This window comes from Ranitomeya imitator, chromosome 8 (assembly GCF_032444005.1).
Source record: "Ranitomeya imitator isolate aRanImi1 chromosome 8, aRanImi1.pri, whole genome shotgun sequence".
Taxonomy (NCBI): domain Eukaryota; kingdom Metazoa; phylum Chordata; class Amphibia; order Anura; family Dendrobatidae; genus Ranitomeya; species Ranitomeya imitator.
The window spans coordinates 230,043-250,509 of NC_091289.1; the positions used below are offsets into that span (position 1 = coordinate 230,043).

General features: G+C 45.7%; 1 protein-coding gene across 1 annotated transcript; it reads left to right on the forward strand.

Annotated features, from left to right (window-relative positions):
• Positions 1 to 1,116: 1,116 nt before the first annotated feature.
• Positions 1,117 to 17,226, forward strand: LOC138647151 (galectin-1-like). Its single transcript, XM_069735946.1, has 4 exons — positions 1,117 to 1,159; positions 2,131 to 2,210; positions 13,902 to 14,073; positions 14,867 to 17,226. Exons 1-4 carry the CDS (start codon positions 1,142 to 1,144, stop codon positions 15,008 to 15,010), a joined length of 414 nt encoding a protein of 137 aa, XP_069592047.1. The 5' UTR covers positions 1,117 to 1,141; the 3' UTR covers positions 15,011 to 17,226.
• The last annotated feature ends 3,241 nt before the right edge of the window (positions 17,227 to 20,467 follow it).

Sequence of the window (20,467 nt, forward strand, 5' to 3'; positions counted from 1 at the left end):
ACACTGACTGCGGGGAGTATGGAGCGGGCGGCGGGCACTGTGACTGTAGGGGAGGGACTAATCGGACTGTGCCCGTCACTGGTCACGGCAGCCATGACAGGCAGCTGCCGAGACCAATCAGTGACGCGGGATTTCCATTACGGAAGTTGAGGACAGAAAGACAGAAGAACCCCTTAGACCAGGGGTGTCAAACTGCATTCCTTGAGGGCCGCAAACCATGCGTGTTTTCAAGATTTTCTTAGCATTGCACAAGGTGCTGCATTCATTATGTGTGGAGGTGATTAAATTATCACCTGTGCAGTACAAGGAAATCCGGAAAACATGACCTGTCTGCAGCCCTCGAGGAATTCAGTTTGACACCCCTGCCTTAGACAATTATTATATATATCTATATATATAATTGTCTAAGGGTTTCTCCGTCTGTCTGTCTGTCTGTCCTGGAAATCCCGGCTCTCTGATTGGTCGAGGCCGCCAGGCCTCGACCAATCAGCAACGGGCACAGCGACGATGATGTCATAAAGGACGTAGACATCCCGCGTCTCTGATTGGTCGAGGCTGCCAGGCCTCGACCAATCAGCTACGGGCACAGCGACGATGATGTCATAAAGGACGTAGAAATCTTACGTTTCTGATTCAGCGACGGGCACAGTATCGACGTAGATGTCATAATGGTTGCCATGGCGACGATGATGTCATAAAGGTTGCCTCGACCAATCAGCGACGGGCACAGTCTGCCGCGAATTCTGGAATCATCATTGTCCATATACTACGGGGACATGCATATTCTAGAATACCCGATGCGTTCGAATCGGGCCACAATCTAGTATATATATATATATATATATATATATATATATATATATGCAAATAATAGCTACCCAAATTTACCACTAACATAAAGTACAATATGTCACGAAAAAAAACAATCTCAGAATCCCTGAAGCTCCAGAATTATTACCTCATAAAGTGACACTGGTCAGATTTTAAAAATGAGACAGGTCAATAAGCTACAAAGTGGCTTGGTCCTTAAGAGGTTAAGTTTTGGTTGTGATAGACCACGCCCCCTTCTCTGATTGGCTGAGGCCACTATATATACATAGGGCTGATCAGCTGCTCTACAAGGCGACTCTGGAGCAGAAGGATGATGGCAGCTGCTGCTGTGAGTGGGGTTGGGCTGTGGGATTTGTGTGGGGCTGAGACATGGGCTATGTTGTAGGATTTGTTTTGGGCTCGGACGTGGGCTATGTTGTGGGATTTGTTTTGGGCTGGGACGTGGGCTATGTGGGGGGCTGGGACATGGGCTATGTTGTGGGGGGCTGGGACATGGGCTATGTTGTGGGATTTGTTTTGGGCTGGGACGTGGGCTTTGTTGTGGGATTTGTTTTGGGCTGGGACGTGGGCTTTGTTGTGGGATTTGTTTTGGGCTGGGACTTGGGCTATGTTGTGGGATTTGTGTGGGGCTGGGACGTGGGCTATGTTGTGGGATTTGTGTGGGGCTGAGACATGGGCTATGTTGTAGGATTTGTTTTGGGCTCGGACGTGGGCTATGTTGTGGGATTTGTTTTGGGCTGGGACGTGGGCTATGTGGGGGGCTGGGACATGGGCTATGTTGTGGGGGGCTGGGACATGGGCTATGTTGTGGGATTTGTTTTGGGCTGGGACGTGGGCTATGTTGTGGGATTTGTGTGGGGCTGGGACGTGGGCTATGTTTGGGGCACAACGTCCCACTACCCCCCCCCCCTTCCCCATCTAGATCATCTTTCCTATCTAGTTACCGTACAGACTGGCGGCGGCTGTTATAACGGTTCTCTTGCCGGCTCCTGAGAGCTGAGCGTCCACCGCTGCTCTCTATACAGAGTAGTTAACTCTCTATTTCCCCATTTTAGACAGCCAGAGGTTCGGCAACTGGTGGCGTTTAACCCTTTAAATACAGCCCTCTGCCCCCTCCCTGTATAAGGGGATGATGTGTCTAACTTCCTGCAATTCTGCCTGTGACTTTGGAGGGTTTTTTCGGCAGTTGAGGGTGATGAAGATGATGGCGGTGGGAGTTGTGCAGGAGCCAACTCTGCCCTATATTTAGACTCCTCGCATGACTGTTAACTCTTCATTGTGTTCATCCCTTGTGTGCAGGGTGTGGTCCTAACCAATCTCAACCTGACAGCGGGGCACTGCGTGGAAATCAAGGGCTTCATCCCCCCGGACTGCAAAGGGTAATAGTTATTTCTGTAACTGCGGCTAAACTTCTCCAGATGCGCGATCTCATCCCTTCTGGGATTGTGCAGCTACGGAGTCGGCTCAAAAATACTTTCCTTTCAAACTTCCAAAAATATAATTTTCTTAGAACATCTGGAAAATAAGTGCAGCACTAGAGTAACATGATCCCAACCCACACGATGCACATGTGTAGCGTTTTCTTTTTCTTTTGTCTGCACAGATGGTCACAAAACGTAAGGCGGCATTCACACTGCAGTGTTTGGTCAGTATTTGTAGCCAAAACCAGGAGAGGAACAATCAGAGGAAAAGTCTAAGGCTGCCGTCACACTAACAGTATTTGGTCAGTATTTTACATCGGTATTTGTAGCCAAAACCAGGAGTGGGTGATAAATGCAGAAGTTTATACTTTTCCTCTAATTGTTCCACTCCTGATTTTGGCTACAAATACTGATGTAAAATACTGACCGAATACTGAGCGTGTGACGACAGCCTAAGGCCGGCCTCACACTCAGCATATAAAAATACGGTCCGTAAATTACGGCTGTAATATGCAGAAAAGTCCCCAAAATAGTGGTCCGTAGCTCCTCCGTAGGCAGGGTGTGTCAGCGTATTTTGCGCATGGCATCCTCCGTATGTAATCCGTATGGCATCCGTACTGCGTGTTTTTCTCGCAGGCTTGCAAAACCGACATACGGATATACAATGGATCCATGAGCTAAAAAAAATCATAAAAACATATATACTGTGTATATATAGATAGAGAATATCCAACCAGCACTCCCAATGTGAATACATGCAAGCTGTATCATATAGATATAAAAGAACACAGCAGCACATGTACATGAATCTAGGCAATGTGAAAACACAGACAAATGTTCGATATGAATCCTATTTCTCAAAAATATTTTTTCATAAAACTTAGTTATAGATAAAATGAAGATTCTTAGCGCATAAATTGGCCAATTCATGTGTGCCCATCAACCACGGCCGTGGTTGATGGGCACACATGAATTGGCCAATTTATGTGCTAAGAATCTTCATTTTATATATACATAGTAACATAGTTAGTAAGGCCGAAAAAAGACATTTGTCCATCCAGTTCAGCCTATATTCCATCATAATAAATACCCAGATCTACGTCCTTCTACAGAACCTAATAATTGTATGATACAATATTGTTCTGCTCCAGGAAGACATCCAGGCCTCTCTTGAACCCCTCGACTGAGTTCGCCATCACCACCTCCTCAGGCAAGCAATTCCAGATTCTCACTGCCCTAACAGTAAAGAATCCTCTTCTATGTTGGTGGAAAAACCTTCTCTCCTCCAGACGCAAAGAATGCCCCCTTGTGCCCGTCACCTTCCTTGGTATAAACAGATCCTCAGCGAGATATTTGTATTGTCCCCTTATATACTTATACATGGTTATTAGATCGCCCCTCAGTCGTCTTTTTTCTAGACTAAATAATCCTAATTTCGCTAATCTATCTGGGTATTGTAGTTCTCCCATCCCCTTTATTAATTTTGTTGCCCTCCTTTGTACTCTCTCTAGTTCCATTATATCCTTCCTGAGCACCGGTGCCCAAAACTGGACACAGTACTCCATGTGCGGTCTAACTAGGGATTTGTTCAGAGGCAGTATAATGCTCTCATCATGTGTATCCAGACCTCTTTTAATGCACCCCATGATCCTGTTTGCCTTGGCAGCTGCTGCCTGGCTGCTCCAGGTAAGTTTATCATTAACTAGGATCCCCAAGTCCTTCTCCCTGTCAGATTTACCCAGTGGTTTCCCGTTCAGTGTGTAATGGTGATATTGATTCCCTCTTCCCATGTGTATAACCTTACATTTATCATTGTTAAACCTCATCTGCCACCTTTCAGCCCAAGTTTCCAACTTATCCAGATCCATCTGTAGCAGAATACTATCTTCTCTTGTATTAACTGCTTTACATAGTTTTGTATCATCTGCAAATATCGATATTTTACTGTGTAAACCTTCTACCAGATCATTAATGAATATGTTGAAGAGAACAGGTCCCAATACTGACCCCTGCGGTACCCCACTGGTCACAGCGACCCAGTTAGAGACTATACCATTTATAACCACCCTCTGCTTTCTATCACTAAGCCAGTTACCCATTTACACACATTTTCCCCCAGACCAAGCATTCTCATTTTGTGTACCAACCTCTTGTGCGGCACGGTATCAAACGCTTTGGAAAAATCGAGATATACCACGTCCAATGACTCACCGTGGTCCAGCCTATAGCTTACCTCTTCATAAAAACTGATTAGATTGGTTTGACAGGAGCGATTTCTCATAAACCCATGCTGATATGGAGTTAAACAGTTATTCTCATTGAGATAATCCAGAATAACATCCCTCAGAAACCCTTCAAATATTTTACCAACAATAGAGGTTAGACTTACTGGCCTATAATTTCCAGGTTCACTTTTAGAGCCCTTTTTGAATATTGGCACCACATTTGCTATGCGCCAGTCCTGCGGAACAGACCCTGTCGCTATAGTCACTAAAAATAAGAAATAATGGTTTATCTATTACATTACTTAGTTCTCTTAGTACTCGTGGGTGTATGCCATCCGGACCCGGAGATTTATCTATTTTAATCTTATTTAGCCGGTTTCGCACCTCTTCTTGGGTTAGATTGGTGACCCTTAATATAGGGTTTTCATTGTTTCTTGGGATTTCACCTAGCATTTCATTTTCCACCGTGAATACCGTGGAGAAGAAGGTGTTTAATATGTTAGCTTTTTCCTCGTCATCTACAACCATTCTTTCCTCACTATTTTTTAAGGGGCCTACATTTTCAGTTTTTATTCTTTTACTATTGATATAGTTGAAGAACAGTTTGGGATTAGTTTTACTCTCCTTAGCAATGTGCTTCTCTGTTTCCTTTTTGGCAGCTTTAATTAGTTTTTTAGATAAAGTATTTTTCTCCCTATAGTTTTTTAGAGCTTCAATGGTGCCATCCTGCTTTAGTAGTGCAAATGCTTTCTTTTTACTGTTAATTGCCTGTCTTCTTTGTTTAGCCACATTGGGTTTTTCCTATTTCTAGTCCTTTTATTCCCACAAGGTATAAACCGCTTACACTGCCTATTTAGGATGTTCTTAAACATTTCCCATTTATTATCTGTATTCTCATTTCTGAGGATATTGTCCCAGTCTACCAGATTAAGGGCATCTCTAAGCTGGTCAAACTTTGCCTTCCTAAAGTTCAATGTTTTTGTGACTCCCTGACAAGTCCCCCTAGTGAAAGACAGGTGAAACTGCACAATATTGTGGTCGCTATTTCCTAAATGCCCAACCACCTGCAGATTTGTTATTCTGTCAGGTCTATTAGATAGTATTAGGTCTAAAAGTGCTGCTCCTCTGGTTGGATTCTGCACCAATTGTGAAAGATAATTTTTCTTGGTTATTAGCAGAAACCTGTTGCCTTTATGGGTTTCACAGGTTTCTGTTTCCCAGTTAATATCCGGGTAGTTAAAGTCCCCCATAACCAGGACCTCATTATGGGTTGCAGCTTCATCTATCTGCTTTAGAAGTAGACTTTCCATGCTTTCTGTTATATTTGGGGGTTTGTAACAGACCCTAATGAGAATTTTGTTACCATTTTTCCCTCCATGAATTTCAACCCATATGGACTCGACATCCTCATTCCCTTCGCTAATATCCTCCCTTAAAGTGGACTTTAGACAAGACTTTACATAGAGACAAACCCCTCCTCCTCTCCGATTTTTACGATCCTTTCTAAACAGACTGTAACCCTGTAAGTTAACTGCCCAGTCATAGCTTTCATCTAACCATGTCTCGGTTATTCCCACTATGTCAAAGTTACCTGTAGATATTTCTGCTTCTAGTTCTTCCATCTTGTTTGTCAGGCTTCTGGCGTTTGCGAGCATGCAGTTTAGAGGATTTTGTTTTGTTCCAATCTCCTCACTGTGGATTGTTTTAGAAATGTTCTTACCTCCCTTCTGAATATGTTTTCCTGGGTCGTCTTTGTTCGAGTCTAATGTTTTTCTTCCCATTTTTAGAAAAAATATTTTTGAGAAATGATTCATATCAAACATTTGTCTGTGTTTTCACATGGCCTAGATTCATGTACATGTGCTGCTGTGATAGATATATATATCTCAGTGGACACATATGTGTATATACAGTGGGGCAAAAAAGTATTTAGTCAGTCAGCAATAGTGCAAGTTCCACCACTTAAAAAGATGAGAGGCGTCTGTAATTTACATCATGGGAAGACCTCAACTATGGGAGACAAACTGAGAAAAAAAAATCCAGAAAATCACATTGTCTGTTTTTTTAACAATTTATTTGCATATTATGGTGGAAAATAAGTATTTGGTCAGAAACAAACAATCAAGATTTCTGGCTCTCACAGACCTGTAACTTCTTCTTTAAGAGTCTCCTCTTTCCTCCACTCATTACCTGTAGTAATGGCACCTGTTTAAACTTGTTATCAGTATAAAAAGACACCTGTGCACACCCTCAAACAGTCTGACTCCAAACTCCACTATGGTGAAGACCAAAGAGCTGTCAAAGGACACCAGAAACAAAATTGTAGCCCTGCACCAGGCTGGGAAGACTGAATCTGCAATAGCCAACCAGCTTGGAGTGAAGAAATCAACAGTGGGAGCAATAATTAGAAAATGGAAGACATACAAGACCACTGATAATCTCCCTCGATCTGGGGCTCCACGCAAAATCCCACCCCGTGGGGTCAGAATGATCACAAGAACGGTGAGCAAAAATCCCAGAACCACCCGGGGGGACCTAGTGAATGAACTGCAGAGAGCTGGGACCAATGTAACAAGGCCTACCATAAGTAACACACTATGCCACCATGGACTCAGATCCTGCAGTGCCAGACGTGTCCCACTGCTTAAGCCAGTACATGTCCGGGCCCATCTGAAGTTTGCTAGAGAGCATTTGGATGATCCAGAGGAGTTTTGGGAGAATGTCCTATGGTCTGATGAAACCAAACTGGAACTGTTTGGTAGAAACACAACTTGTCGTGTTTGGAGGAAAAATAATACTGAGTTGCATCCATCAAACACCATACCTACTGTAAAGCATGGTGGTGGAAACATCATGCTTTGGGGCTGTTTCTCTGCAAAGGGGCCAGGACGACTGATCCGGGTACATGAAAGAATGAATGGGGCCATGTATCGTGAGATTTTGAGTGCAAACCTCCTTCCATCAGCAAGGGCATTGAAGATGAAACGTGGCTGGGTCTTTCAACATGACAATGATCCAAAGCACACCGCCAGGGCAACGAAGGAGTGGCTTCGTAAGAAGCATTTCAAGGTCCTGGAGTGGCCTTGCCAGTCTCCAGATCTCAACCCTATAGAAAACCTTTGGAGAGAGTTGAAAGTCCGTGTTGCCAAGCGAAAAGCTAAAAACATCACTGCTCTAGAGGAGATCTGCATGGAGGAATGGGCCAACATACCAACAACAGTGTGTGGCAACCTTGTGAAGACTTACAGAAAACGTTTGACCTCTGTCATTGCCAACAAAGGATATATTACAAAGTTTTGAGATGAAATTTTGTTTCTGACCAAATACTTATTTTCCACCATAATATGCAAATAAATTGTTAAAAAAACAGACAGTGATTTTCTGGATTTTTTTTTCTCAGTTTGTCTCTCATAGTTGAGGTCTACCTATGATGTAAATTACAGACGCCTCTCATCTTTTTAAGTGGTAGAACTTGCACTATTGCTGACTGACTAAATACTTTTTTGCCCCACTGTATATTAATATTGCATCCAGCGCGAGATAGCTTTAAAGCCGGTAATTCAATTGCCGGCTTTTGCTATCTCCTTCCTAAACCCGACATGATATGAGACATGATTACATACAGTAAACCATCTCATATCCCCATTTTTTTTGCATATTCCACACTACTAATGTTAGTAGTGTGTATGTGCAAAATTTGGTGGCTCTAGCTATTAAATTAAAGGGTTAAATGGTGGAAAAAATTGGTGTGGGCTCCTGCGCAATTTTCTCTGCCAGAGTAGTAAAGCCAGTGACTGAGGGCAGATATTAATAGCCTGGAGAGGGTCCATGGCTATTGCCCCCCCTTCCCCCCCGGCTAAAAACATCTGCCCCCAGCCACCCCAGAAAAGGCACATCTGTCAGATGCGCCTATTCTGGCACTTGGCCACTCTCTTCCCATTCCCGTGTAGTGGTGGGATATGGGGTAATGAAGGGTTAATGTCACCTTGCTATTGTAAGGTGACATTAAGCCAGATTAATAATGGAGAGGCATCAATTCTGACACCTATCCATTATTAATCCAATTGTATGAAATGGTTTAAAAAAAACACCCACACATTATTTAAAAGTATTTTAATGAAATAAACACACAGGTTGTTTTAATATTTTATTGCTCTCTCAATCCACCTGAAGACCCTCGCTCTGTGACAAATAAAAAATAATAAACCAACAATATACATACCTTCCGTTGATCTGTAACGTCCCACGATGTAAATCCATCTGAAGGGGTTAAAATATTTTACAGGCAGGAGCTCTGCTATAATGCAGCTGTGCTCCTGCCTGCAAAACCCCGGGAAATTAAGGTAATGTAGGTCAGTGACCTATAGCTACCTTCAGTCGCAGTGATGCGCCCTCTGCTGGTTGTCCTCATATGAACTCGAGCCTGGGAGCTTTCCAGGAAAGTTCCCACGCTCGAGGGACATCCATTTCCCCTTGATGAAGATCTGATTAAAGGGTCTCTGTCACCCCCTCCAGCCGTTAGAAACTAAAAGAGCCACCTTGTGCAGCAGTAATGCTGCATTCTAACAAGGTGGCTCTTTTAGTTTTTGGTGCAGTTATTGCCAAAATAAAGCGTTTTATAATTTCGCCAAAATACCTTTCTTTAGACAGGGAGGCAGGTCTTAACCCCCATGCTGGAAACGCCACACTGCAAGTCCGTGCGGTGGATACCGCGTCCTCCACTGACCGGACACGCTGGCTCTAGATCACAGAAAGCAATATCGCCGGATCCGGCCATCCCCCTGAGATACTGGCTGTGTCCATCTATATCTATGACCTTAATGAAAACCCACAGTCTTTCGGGTCCACCAGCTCCCGTTCACGATCAGCTATTGTGACTGATGAAGGTCCGGCTATAGGACCGAGATGTTTCTTCTGTAAGGCTAGGTTCACACTGCGTTGTGTGAACTCGTTTAACGGACTACGTTATAACGCGGTGTAACGTAGTCCGCTAACGCCGCCATTGCTTTTAATGGTGAACGCATCGCTAGCTATGTGCCGTCATTTGAGTGACGGACCTCGAACGCTGCTTGCAGCGTTTGCGGTCCGTTCCTCGCTAGCGCAGATCGGGCATCTGCCCCAGCTGGATCGGCAAACGCGATCCCCTTTGGGACATTGCGTTAGCGCAGTCCGTTAGCGTATGCGCTATACGGACTGCCCTAACGCAATGTGAACCTAGCCTTACTTACCGTGGACACCATTAAATCACTTTATCTGATTAAGTTAAGTCTGAGTGCAGAATTTTTTTGCCATACTCTAGAAGGCGACTTGGTTCATGGTTGACGCCTCTACGGAGTCAATTCGTATTGCCACCAGATTTTCCGTCCAGGCTAACTCAGCCAGAAGGGCACTCTGGCTCATGATGTGGAGCGGAGATGTAACCTCAAAGATAAGAAAACACTATGCTCCATTCCCTTTAAGGGCTTTAAGAGTATGTGTTGTATGTGTGAACTCCCTTTAAAAGTATGTCTTCGGGCCAGCTCTGGATGAAATCCTGGAGAAGGCCATGGATAGAAAGAAGGCCCTTCTTGAACAAAGACCACCCAGGAAGCGTTTTTTTTTTCTGCCAAAGCAATCTCAGCCCTCCCAATCCAGGGGAAATCTGGGAGATGGAGCTATGCCGAGGGGAAACCCCAAAATATTCTTATTCCACAGCAAGAAAAACAATGACTCTGATCAGTGCTGTGGGCTGACACTGTCATTTGACAGCATGGGAATCGTGGCTGTCTGACCGGCGGTAATGATTTTACTACTGATCAGAAGCAGTGTTTGCCGCTCTGTCATGCACATGACACTATGGCAAACACTGTATGGTCGAGCCATCCATTCAAGTGAATGGGGTCCGGGTACTCTTCAGGTACCCCATCCAAACTTTATTTTTTTTTTTTTTCCGTCCATCTCTAATCATGTGTTTCCTGCGTCTAGCATGTGACTGGTAATGAATATACTTGCTCATCACTAGTCCTGTGTCTAGCATGTGTATGTGGCACATGTCTACTAAATACAATCTTTCTGTGCTTCTAGAATATAATTGTTCTCTGCAGCACTTGACTTGTTTACACAAAATTATATGCTGCCGATGAGGATGGTTTTTAAATCTAACATAATAATCATTGCACCCAACAAATGAGCGTTTTGCTGGTTTGTCAGGTGATTGTTTGGACAGGTCCATAGTTGGAAAAAATTCTCTGATTATCAGGTTGACAAGATGGAAGCTAAGAGAAGACTCTGCAGCTACCACCTCTTGGGCACTGTGGGCCCCAAGAATGATTTTCTCTGGTGTGCCCAAACTACTCCAGTCCGACACAGCCCTTTGCTCACAGATGCGCTTCATACATCAATCCCGGCTTTATTTTTCAGAATAGTCACTCTAATATTTTTACAAAACTTTTTCCAGTAAGGCCCATTCACACATCAGTGTTCTGCCATCAGTCACAATCCGTTGACTCGACGGATCTGTTGCAGATTGTGAAAAACTGATGCGTCGGATCTGACTAGCGGATCTGGCTAATTGGATCGGTGTATGCTCCGTTAAAAAAAAAAAAAAACGGAATCCAGCGCCAGATTCTGTCATTTGACGGATCCAGCACCCCATAGGCTTCCATTCGAGCAAACAACGGACGGATCTGGCACTGTCCGTTTTTTTTTTTCGACGGACACAAAAAACGTTACTTTGTCCGTTGTCTCCGGCCGCTGGACAATTTTCGATGCATCCGGCGAACGACTGATGAAACGTTCTAACACCTTGTATGGTCTACACTTGCTAGATAGTAGCAAATCTGAACATTTTGTCTGCATCTTTTCTAACTTCCAAGAGATCAGGCTTTGGCTGCAGCAAAAAAAAAACAAAAACAAAAAACAACGTGTGAACCTAACCTAATGAGGGCAGAAAAATATGCTTTTTTTTTGGTGGATTTTTCACAAGCATTGGCAAAATTTCTATACCAAATGCTTACAATTTGCACAGTGGCGTAACTGGAGTCCGATGGGCCCCGATGTAAAATTTGGATTTTGCCCACCCCCACTCCCGGATATAGTCAGATGTATGGGCCCTTATAGCGTTCTAAATCTTATAAGAACATACAAGTGTGTGTGTGTGTGTCCGGCAGGCAGCGTGTATTGCCGCTAACAGACGTGGAGGGTCTCTGCGCTGCAATACACTTCAGCAGATGTCGGAGGATGCAGATCCAGTTGAAGTTTGCATCGGTGTGCCCGGTTACAACCTCGCCGACTGATTGTTATACCCCTGGCTGTGCACATACCTTTACCGTAGGGGGAAGGCAAGATGAAAAATGCTAAGTGAATTATTGTGGGTATCTGATCTCTGACCATACACAGTATCCACGTGCAGGGCGGTACTCTGTGCCATCTGCCCCATGAACACTTATAGGGTCATTCTCAGTGTTTTGTAATGGAAAATGGGGATTACTGTTTGACTAACACAACTTGTTCCAATTAAGCCAGGTTCAGACAGTTGAATTGAAAATTGGTCAGTCGCATCTGCAACTTGCAGCCATAATGGTTTTTGGGTGCTACCTTTTACTTTGCATACATTATTTTGATCCATAAAACGGAGCAGATTTATCCCCCATCTAAATCATTGGTCCATGTGGACACTTGCATGTAATATCCAACCCATCTTTCTTTATTTCAACAAGAAATAATAATGGAATTGTAAGGTTGTACATCTGACACATATTCCTATAAATGCTGCTTTTGGGCAGTGCTCTCTATACTGCAGAAACTAAGAAAACAGACAAAGGAGCACACATCACTTGTCTGTCAGATGATGTTTGAACAGTCCTCTGTGGCCGACTATCTTCTCCATGTGGCTGTCCCTCCTACCCCCATCCTCCTCCTCCCTCTTCTGCATGGCTGCCTTCTTGCACTCTTTCTGTCCTCCCTCTCCCTCTTTTTCTGTGTGGCAGGCCCTCAGCCACCTTCTCCCTCTCTTTGTGTGGTTGGCCCTCAGCCACCTTCTCCCTCTCTTTGTGTGGTTGGCCCTCAGCCACCTTCTCCCTCTCTTTGTGTGGTTGGCCCTCAGCCACCTTCTCCCTCTTTTTCTGTGTGGCGGTCTTCTTGCTCTCATTCTCTCCTCCCTCATCCTCCGCCTGGCTAGCCCACCTTCCTTCCTCCACTAATTCTGCATGGCTGGGTGAGTATAGTGAGCTCCTCAGCAGATGACAATACTATTACTGCATAGAAATAACTAAACCAACCCTGAGAGCAGTATTGCCACCAAACATTGGCCGTACAGTGGTCAATCCCAGGTCTGCCAGTGATTACTGGCCAGCCACAGAGGAAGAGGAGAGAATGAGGGCAAGAAGGCAGCCATGCAGAGGAAGATGGTGGGTTGGCCACATGGAGGAGATAATCGGCCACAGAGGACTCTGTTCAAACATCATCTGATATAGTGCACATCACTTGTTGTCTCCCTTCGTCTGTTTTGTTAGTTTTTGCAGTATAGAGTACTGCCCCAAAACAGCATTACTATGTATCAGATGTACTTCACATGTAGTGTGAACAGAGCCAATCAATAAGGCTTCATTTATTGAAGACTGTTATGATGGCCCAAAACAAATCCTTCCTAGTGATGTAATTCTCCTTGACTTGCTCGGCCAGCTATATAAAGTGTGGGTACAACCTTACAATTCCATTATTCTTGTCTAGATAAAGTATTTGGCACTGATTTGTGATAGTTATTGGCTGAATTATTTATACAAATGAAAAGATAATTTCACATCTGATACCCGTAAATGCAGGGTGGAAAAGGCAGATCACAAGCCACGGCACTAATGGCATCAAAACACCGGGTAAAATGACAATCTACCTGGGGCAACAAGGCCATTGGTCACATGCTGCCCAGACTCTGCACTATCCGTATTCGCGCAGTGTGCGGGATCATGCTGGTGTGACATCCTTGTGGACGGACATCTGCCCTGATCTACCTGGGGCAACAAGGCCATTGGTCACATGCTGCCCAGACTCTGCACTATCCGTATTCACGCAGTGTGCGGGATCATGCTGGTGTGACGTCCTTGTGGACGGACATCTGCCCTGATCTACCTGGGGCAACAAGGCCATTGGTCACATGCTGCCCAGACTCTGTGCGAATACGGATAGTGCAGAGTCTGGGCAGCATGTGACCAATGGCCTTGTTGCCCCAGGTAGATCAGGGCAGATGTCCGTCCACAAGGACGTCACACCAGCATGATCCTGCACTATCCGTATTCGCACAGTGTGCAGGATCATGCTGGTGTGACGTCCTTGTGGACGGACATCTGCCCTGATCGGGCTCCTAACGGGACCGTGTGACACTGTCCAGTCATAACACACAAGTGGTCAACATTGCAACAATGTAACAGGATTTCTTCTTATTTTGTAGCTTTGCAATAAACTTGGGGGAAAATGCTTCAAACTTTCTCCTCCACTTCAACCCTCGTTTTGATCTATATGGAGACATCCAAAAGATAGTCTGCAATTCCAAGGAGGCGGATGACTGGGGATCTGAACAAAGAGAAGATACGTTTCCCTTCCAGCAAGGGGCGGAAACTACGGTGAGAATGGGCAACACTTCTTGGAGACTTTACTCCTCCAGTGTTTATCAGGTGGTTGCTGGTTTCAGGTCACTTTGAGCTCATGTTGGCTTAGGATATATTGTCAAAACCCAGAATAAAAATAAAATCGGCAAATACCCTGCAGTAAATGGCAATGGGGCATGGAAATGCTACAGGGCGCTTGGTTAGTATAATTTTGATTTAAAAAATAAATAAATGTAAAAAGTCATCCTAATGGGGTCACTGATGTGGTGAGATGCTTTTATGTTTTATTAAGAGAACACGGCATCCTATATTTTCATGCACTATTGCTGTTACTGCAGGGCGTTTGCTTACTTTGGTTTTATATTGGGTTTTGTCTGCTTAGTGCCAGTGTGAATGTCTCCACATGCAAAGCAAGTTATATTCCAGTTCTTGTTTAGTCCATATTTTGTGAGCCTTATGTTGTCATATACACTGGGAAAGGCTGTTGGCTTTGACGAGAAGTGTTCATGAAGCTGGCTCCAATTACATGTTTGTGCCTGGAGGCCTTCAGCAGACCTTCTTATGTTGCGTAAAGTCACCATAAAAAATGGTGCAGGACTGTTAGAAGCCTTTATAACTGGGTCGGTGTTCTCACAGCAGCATGTCGGCCTAATCTCAGCTGAAAGTAAGGCAGAAACTTGTACCTCTGACTTCTCTAAAATTGCCCACATGGGCGCAGATGTGACACGCACAGAGCTGAACGTCCCCAGCGGGATGGGTTGCGTGGATGGAACTGTAACACTGCTGCCTGTCTGTTTTGTCTTTGCAGATTTGCTTTGAGTACCAGACAGACAAGATCACTGTAAGGCTGCCTTCAGGAGAGGACTTCTCATTCCCTGTCCGCACGGTGCTGCCCTGCATCTCCTTCCTCTCCATGGAAGGCATTCAGTTCAAGTCCATTACAACGGAGTAGTGACGGGCTCCAGGTGGCTTCCCCGGGCTCCAGGTGGCTTCCCCGGGCTCCCCGTCTATCCATTAGTCTAGAATCCAATGCTGTGCTTGATCTCACAAGGTAGCATAATGGTGACAACCTCTGGTGTTGGGTCCTGATGGCTCAGTACCGGCCATTATTGCTTTGTGCTGAGTTACACGTTTCAGTCTGCATGTGCTTCTTCCTTCCCAACTTCAACACATAAGCAATTGGCTCTAATTAAAGATTGTCCACGTCTGTAAAATAGAACTTTGATGGTTTGGCTGGAAGCTAGTTACCCTGGTTCTGCCAATCCCTCCTGTGTCCTCTGAGAGCTGCTGACAGTCATCTGACATTGGCCCTGTCAGGGGGACAAGCCAAAAGACACAATCTTATAGTCCATAGGTACAAACACAATCTTTATTGATCACATGAACAAGTATGGGTAGGCAAGGTTAAAAAGGTGGGCAAACAGCCATGCAGTGCAGTGGGCAAGTAATACCAAATACATGCTGTGACTAAACTGTCCAATATATAGCTAAACTAGCCATTATAACACAGATCCACTGTCAAATGCATAAAAAGTGTCTACTCTGTACACATGTATCAAAGCAATGACATAAAGCGTGCTCAAAGAACTTGATAATTGTGTACTATTTCTTTAAGGCCAGGGTCACAGTTGCGAGTGCAATGCAAGAAACTCACATGACTCTCGCCTCAATACCCGGCACGGCCGCCGGCACTCTGGACTGCATGTATTTCTATGCAGCTAAACGCTCCAGTCCGGAGTCTCGGCGGCCGTGGCGGAAATTGATGCGAGAGATCCATGCGAGTTTCTTGCATTGCACTCGCAAGTGTGACCCCGGCCTAAATCTTAGGATTTCAAAAGTATATTGCATATGCCTTGCTCAAAGGTTACCTGGTAGAGTGCAGCGGTGGAATCTCCTGTGGTCAGCCCTCCCACCCCTACGCACGTTTCAGAATGCTCCTTCCTCAGGGGGCGACCCTAAGATTTAAAGACATAGTACACAATTATCAAGTTCTCCTAGTGAGCATGGTTTATATCATTGGCTTAATACATGTGTGCAGAGTATACACTTTATATGCATTTGACAGTGGATCTGTGTTATAATGGCTAGTTTAGCTATATATTGGACAGTTTAATCTCTGCATGTATTTGGTCTTACCTGCCCACTGCACTGCATGGCTGTTTGTTTGCCCACCTTATTAACCTTGTCTACCCATACTTGTTATGTGATGTCATGTGATCAATAAAGATTTTGTATTTGTACCTATGGACTATACGATTGTGTCTCTAGTCTTGTCCCCCCCCTCCCCCTTCCCTGTTACCATACTGTAACAATCAGGCCACATTGAGGCCACCCCTGACACATATATGACTATCATACACTATATAGCTGGCAATTTTCTATAACTATTTTTTATATTGTCGGGTTCTTCCCCCTGACATCTGTCATTTCTTTATAGTCTGCACATACGCTTATGGGATAGCACTATCAGTAAATGCTGCGGGTTGGATGCTCCGTACTTGTGCAGCGTCCAGATGTTACAGCATAGTGGAGAATTTCAAGAAACCCATCTCCACTATGTGGCCAGAGACCCCTGCGGCTCCCCCGCAGAGATGAACATGCAGCATGTCTTTCCAAGCCGCAACATGTCTATTCTCTTGTGGAGATGCTAGTCTGCGCAAGATAAATTTCCCCCAAACCATGTGTTGGGCGTGGTGAATCCGCATGGTCAGTGATGATAATTCACTGCATTCAACAGACGGCAGCACTTTGGACGCAGCGAGCATGGATCCAAAGTGGTGCCGCTTCCGGATCGTCTGCACATACCCTTGGCCTGCCAAGATCAGTGCGTTTGGACGATATTGGCCCAGTGAGCATGGGGGACTTTAGGCAACATTCCCATTATTACCAACCACCGGCACCGAAATCCGTGGAGGTTGAGAAGGTACATTGCAAATTCACTGTAACATTACTTGTTCCTTGGCTTGTGTCACGTTACACTGCCGTCCACACGACGTGCGCATGGTACAATGTAATTGCCATCCTCTCTTTAATGAGCTGAGGATTGGTCTGTCAGCTTTAAGAATCTGAGAACCATTGAATAGAGGGAGATGATATTGTGAACCCACTTGGGCTCATGGGAGCCACATTCTGTGTAGACTGGATAATAAACTCCTGCAATGTACAGTAGATGCATCTCCTCTGTCTGACTTCATGAGTGTGGGAATGGATCGCCTCCGTGTAGGGCAGTGGGGTACTCGGTAGCGGGTCCTTCGGTTTACAAGGGGGATGTCACGGTGGCTGACCCGGTCCGTGGCCCTCGGGAGGTCCGTTGTAAAAGGGAAAGGTCTTTAAAGGGGAAATGTTTGTGACGCCACCTGTGGTATTCAGTCAAGGTGACCGATGCTGCTTAGGGGTCCGCTGGGGTGATGTTATGGCAGCTAGATGGTGTACCTTCCCACAGGTGAAGTATATCCCCAGGGCTTCCCAGAGTGTAGGTGGTGGATGGTGTGAGGTGAATAACAAGGACACAAGGTTGCAGTCTCTTTACCTTTTACTGAAGGCTTCAGCATCCACAGTCCAAGGTAGGGACCACAGGGCATACAGAGTCCGGCCGGTTTGGAGGCAAATCCAGAGTCCCCCTTATCCAGGTGGAAATCAGTAGCCTTCCTCTAGCGCCTGGGTGTTGTAGTACCTTATTGCTGAGCCTCTCCTAAGGTCCTCACAACTGATGTTGGTGTTCTAGATGTTATGTCTCTCTCTCTCTCTGTCCCCCAGATGGATAGGAACAACCCGTATGACTGATGGCCTGAGGCTTTTTACAGGGACTCTAGCACGCCCCAGCCCCCACAAGTTGCCACCATGCCTCCTGGGTATAGGGCAGATCAGTAACTTGGAATTAGCTGTCCTGCTGGTCTCTGGAGCAAGGCATAGAGACTGTTGTCCCCTCGGTGTTACGGCTACTGGATCCTGCGCCTCAGGAGGCAGCCTTTGCAGGGCATAACTCCTTCTGGTTTCCTCTCATTTTGCTTTGACTTCATGTCTCACTCTCTACAATACAATTCGCTGTTCGTGTCTCTTCCTTAGGATGCTGCCGCACGTTGGACAGGCACAGCTCCGTGGCCTTCTGTCTAGGCCTCTGACAGGATCCCACCCCTGTCAGGGACCCTCTCTGTCAGCAACTACTCGATGTTCCTCCTTCCTCTGTCTGCCTGACAGGAACTGCCTAACTTCCTATCCAGACCACCAGTTTTACCTAAATGTGAGGCGTGCCCTAATAAATAGGAGCATAGCTCCCCCTGGTGGACTGGAGTGTGAAGTGTGTTGCATGGTTTGTGATACCTGGTAAAGAGATCTCCTTTATTGCCTTCAAACGTAACATCACCCTCCCTTAGAGGAGAATGGTATTACTGCAACGACCAGGACCCTGGGGCGCTGCAGGAACATCTCATGTGGGCCAGGGACTTTCCTGTCCATATTCTCCTCCCTCTGTGAAGCCCTAATCGGGTGGGGAAAGACCTTTCCTGCAGGGGCTCGCAGCACTTTGAGGACTTGAGCACTGACTAAAGTTATCCAGCCTCAAAACTGAGTAGAGAAGTCGCAAATAACTTTGTAACACAATACCCGAATGTCGGGTGTGCTCTTACCTTCTCCTCGCAGAGCTCCACTAACTCCTCACTATGCCAGGTGCGCTCTCTTACCCTCTCCTCGCAGAGCTCCACTAACTCCTCACTATGCCAGGTGTGCTCTTACCTTCTCCTCGCAGAGCTCCACTAACTCCTCACTATGCCAGGTGTGCTCTTACCTTCTCCTCGCAGAGCTCCACTAACTCCTCACTATGCCAGGTGAGCTCTTACCCTCTCCTTGCAGAGCTCCACTAACTCCTCACTATGCCAGGTGTGCTCTTACCTTCTCCTCGCAGAGCTCCACTAACTCCTCACTATGCCAGGTGAGCTCTTACCCTCTCCTTGCAGAGCTCCACTATCTCGAGTGCGCTCTCTTACCTTCTCCTTGCAGAGCTCCACTAACTCCTCACTATGCCAGGTGTGCTCTTACCTTCTCCTCGCAGAGCTCCACTAACTCCTCACTATGCCAGGTGTGCTCTTACCCTCTCCTCGCAGAGCTCCACTAACTCCTCACTATCTCGAGTGCGCTCTCTTACCTTCTCCTCGCAGAGCTCCACTAACTCCTCACTATGCCAGGTGCGCTCTCTTACCCTCTCCTCGCAGAGCTCCACTAACTCCTCACTATGCCAGGTGTGCTCTTACCCTCTCCTTGCAGAGCTCCACTAACTCCTCACTATGCCAGGTGCGCTCTTACCCTCTCCTTGCAGAGCTCCACTAACTCCTCACTATCTCGAGTGCGCTCTCTTACCCTCTCCTCGCAGAGCTCCACTAACTCCTCACTATGCCAGGTGTGCTCTTACCCTCTCCTTGCAGAGCTCCACTAACTCCTCACTATCTCGAGTGCCCTCTCTTACCCTCTCCTCGCAGAGCTCCACTAACTCCTCACTATGCCAGGTGCGCTCTCTTACCCTCTCCTTGCAGAGCTCCACTAACTCCTCACTATGGCTACGTTCACACTAGCGTTATGCTAGTTTGTGTCGGGTTAGCGTCGGGCGACGCACGCGTCATGCGCCCCTATATTTAACATGGGGGACGCATGCGTTTTGGTTTGTTGCGTTGTGCGACGCATGCGTCTTTTTTGCCGCAAGCGTCGGACCAAGAAAACGCAACAAGTTGCATTTTTCTTGCGTCCGATTTTCGGCAAAAAACGACGCGTGCGTTTTTGCGTGCGTTGCGTCGCCGACGCAGCGGCGCACAACGCTAGTGTGAACGTTACCTATCTCGAGTGCGTTCTCTTACATTCTCGCAGAGCTCCACTAACTCCTCACTATCTCGAGTGCGTTCTCTTACCTTCTCCTCGCAGAGCTCCACTAACTCGTCACTATGACATGAAAACATGCATGATGTAAGAGCATGTTCACACTGGCCATGGAAATAAACAAAACCAAAGAAAAAACAATATGTGCATATACTCTCTAATGAAAATAAATAAAAAAGAAAGTGCATTAGATAATTAGCATAGGGTACTTAGAAAACACTGGTCTTGATAATAAAAAAAAAGCATAAAGCTGTCCCACCGCGGCAAGGTGTACCGAATTGGGGCAGTAACTACACTGTTAAAACTTACTATTTGTGGCCCCCTTTTCACTGAGCTGGCAGTTTATATAAAGTTCCTCCAAAGCTGGGTATCCGGTTGGGACCCTGTGACTCTCTGCCACTGTCCACACTGCGTAGGTTTTAACATTTGAGACTGTAGTTACCGTCCCAATTGGGTACATCTTGCTGCGGTGGGACAGCTTTATGCTTATTTTAATCAAACAGTGTTTTCTAAGTACCCTATGTTAATTATCTAATGCACTTGCTTT

Coding starts and splice junctions, on each gene's coding strand:
- LOC138647151 (XM_069735946.1), top strand. Junction 2,211..13,901: donor ATCCCCCCGGACTGCAAAGG/GTAATAGTTATT, acceptor CTTATTTTGTAG/CTTTGCAATAAACTTGGGGG. Junction 14,074..14,866: donor AGCAAGGGGCGGAAACTACG/GTGAGAATGGGC, acceptor TTGTCTTTGCAG/ATTTGCTTTGAGTACCAGAC.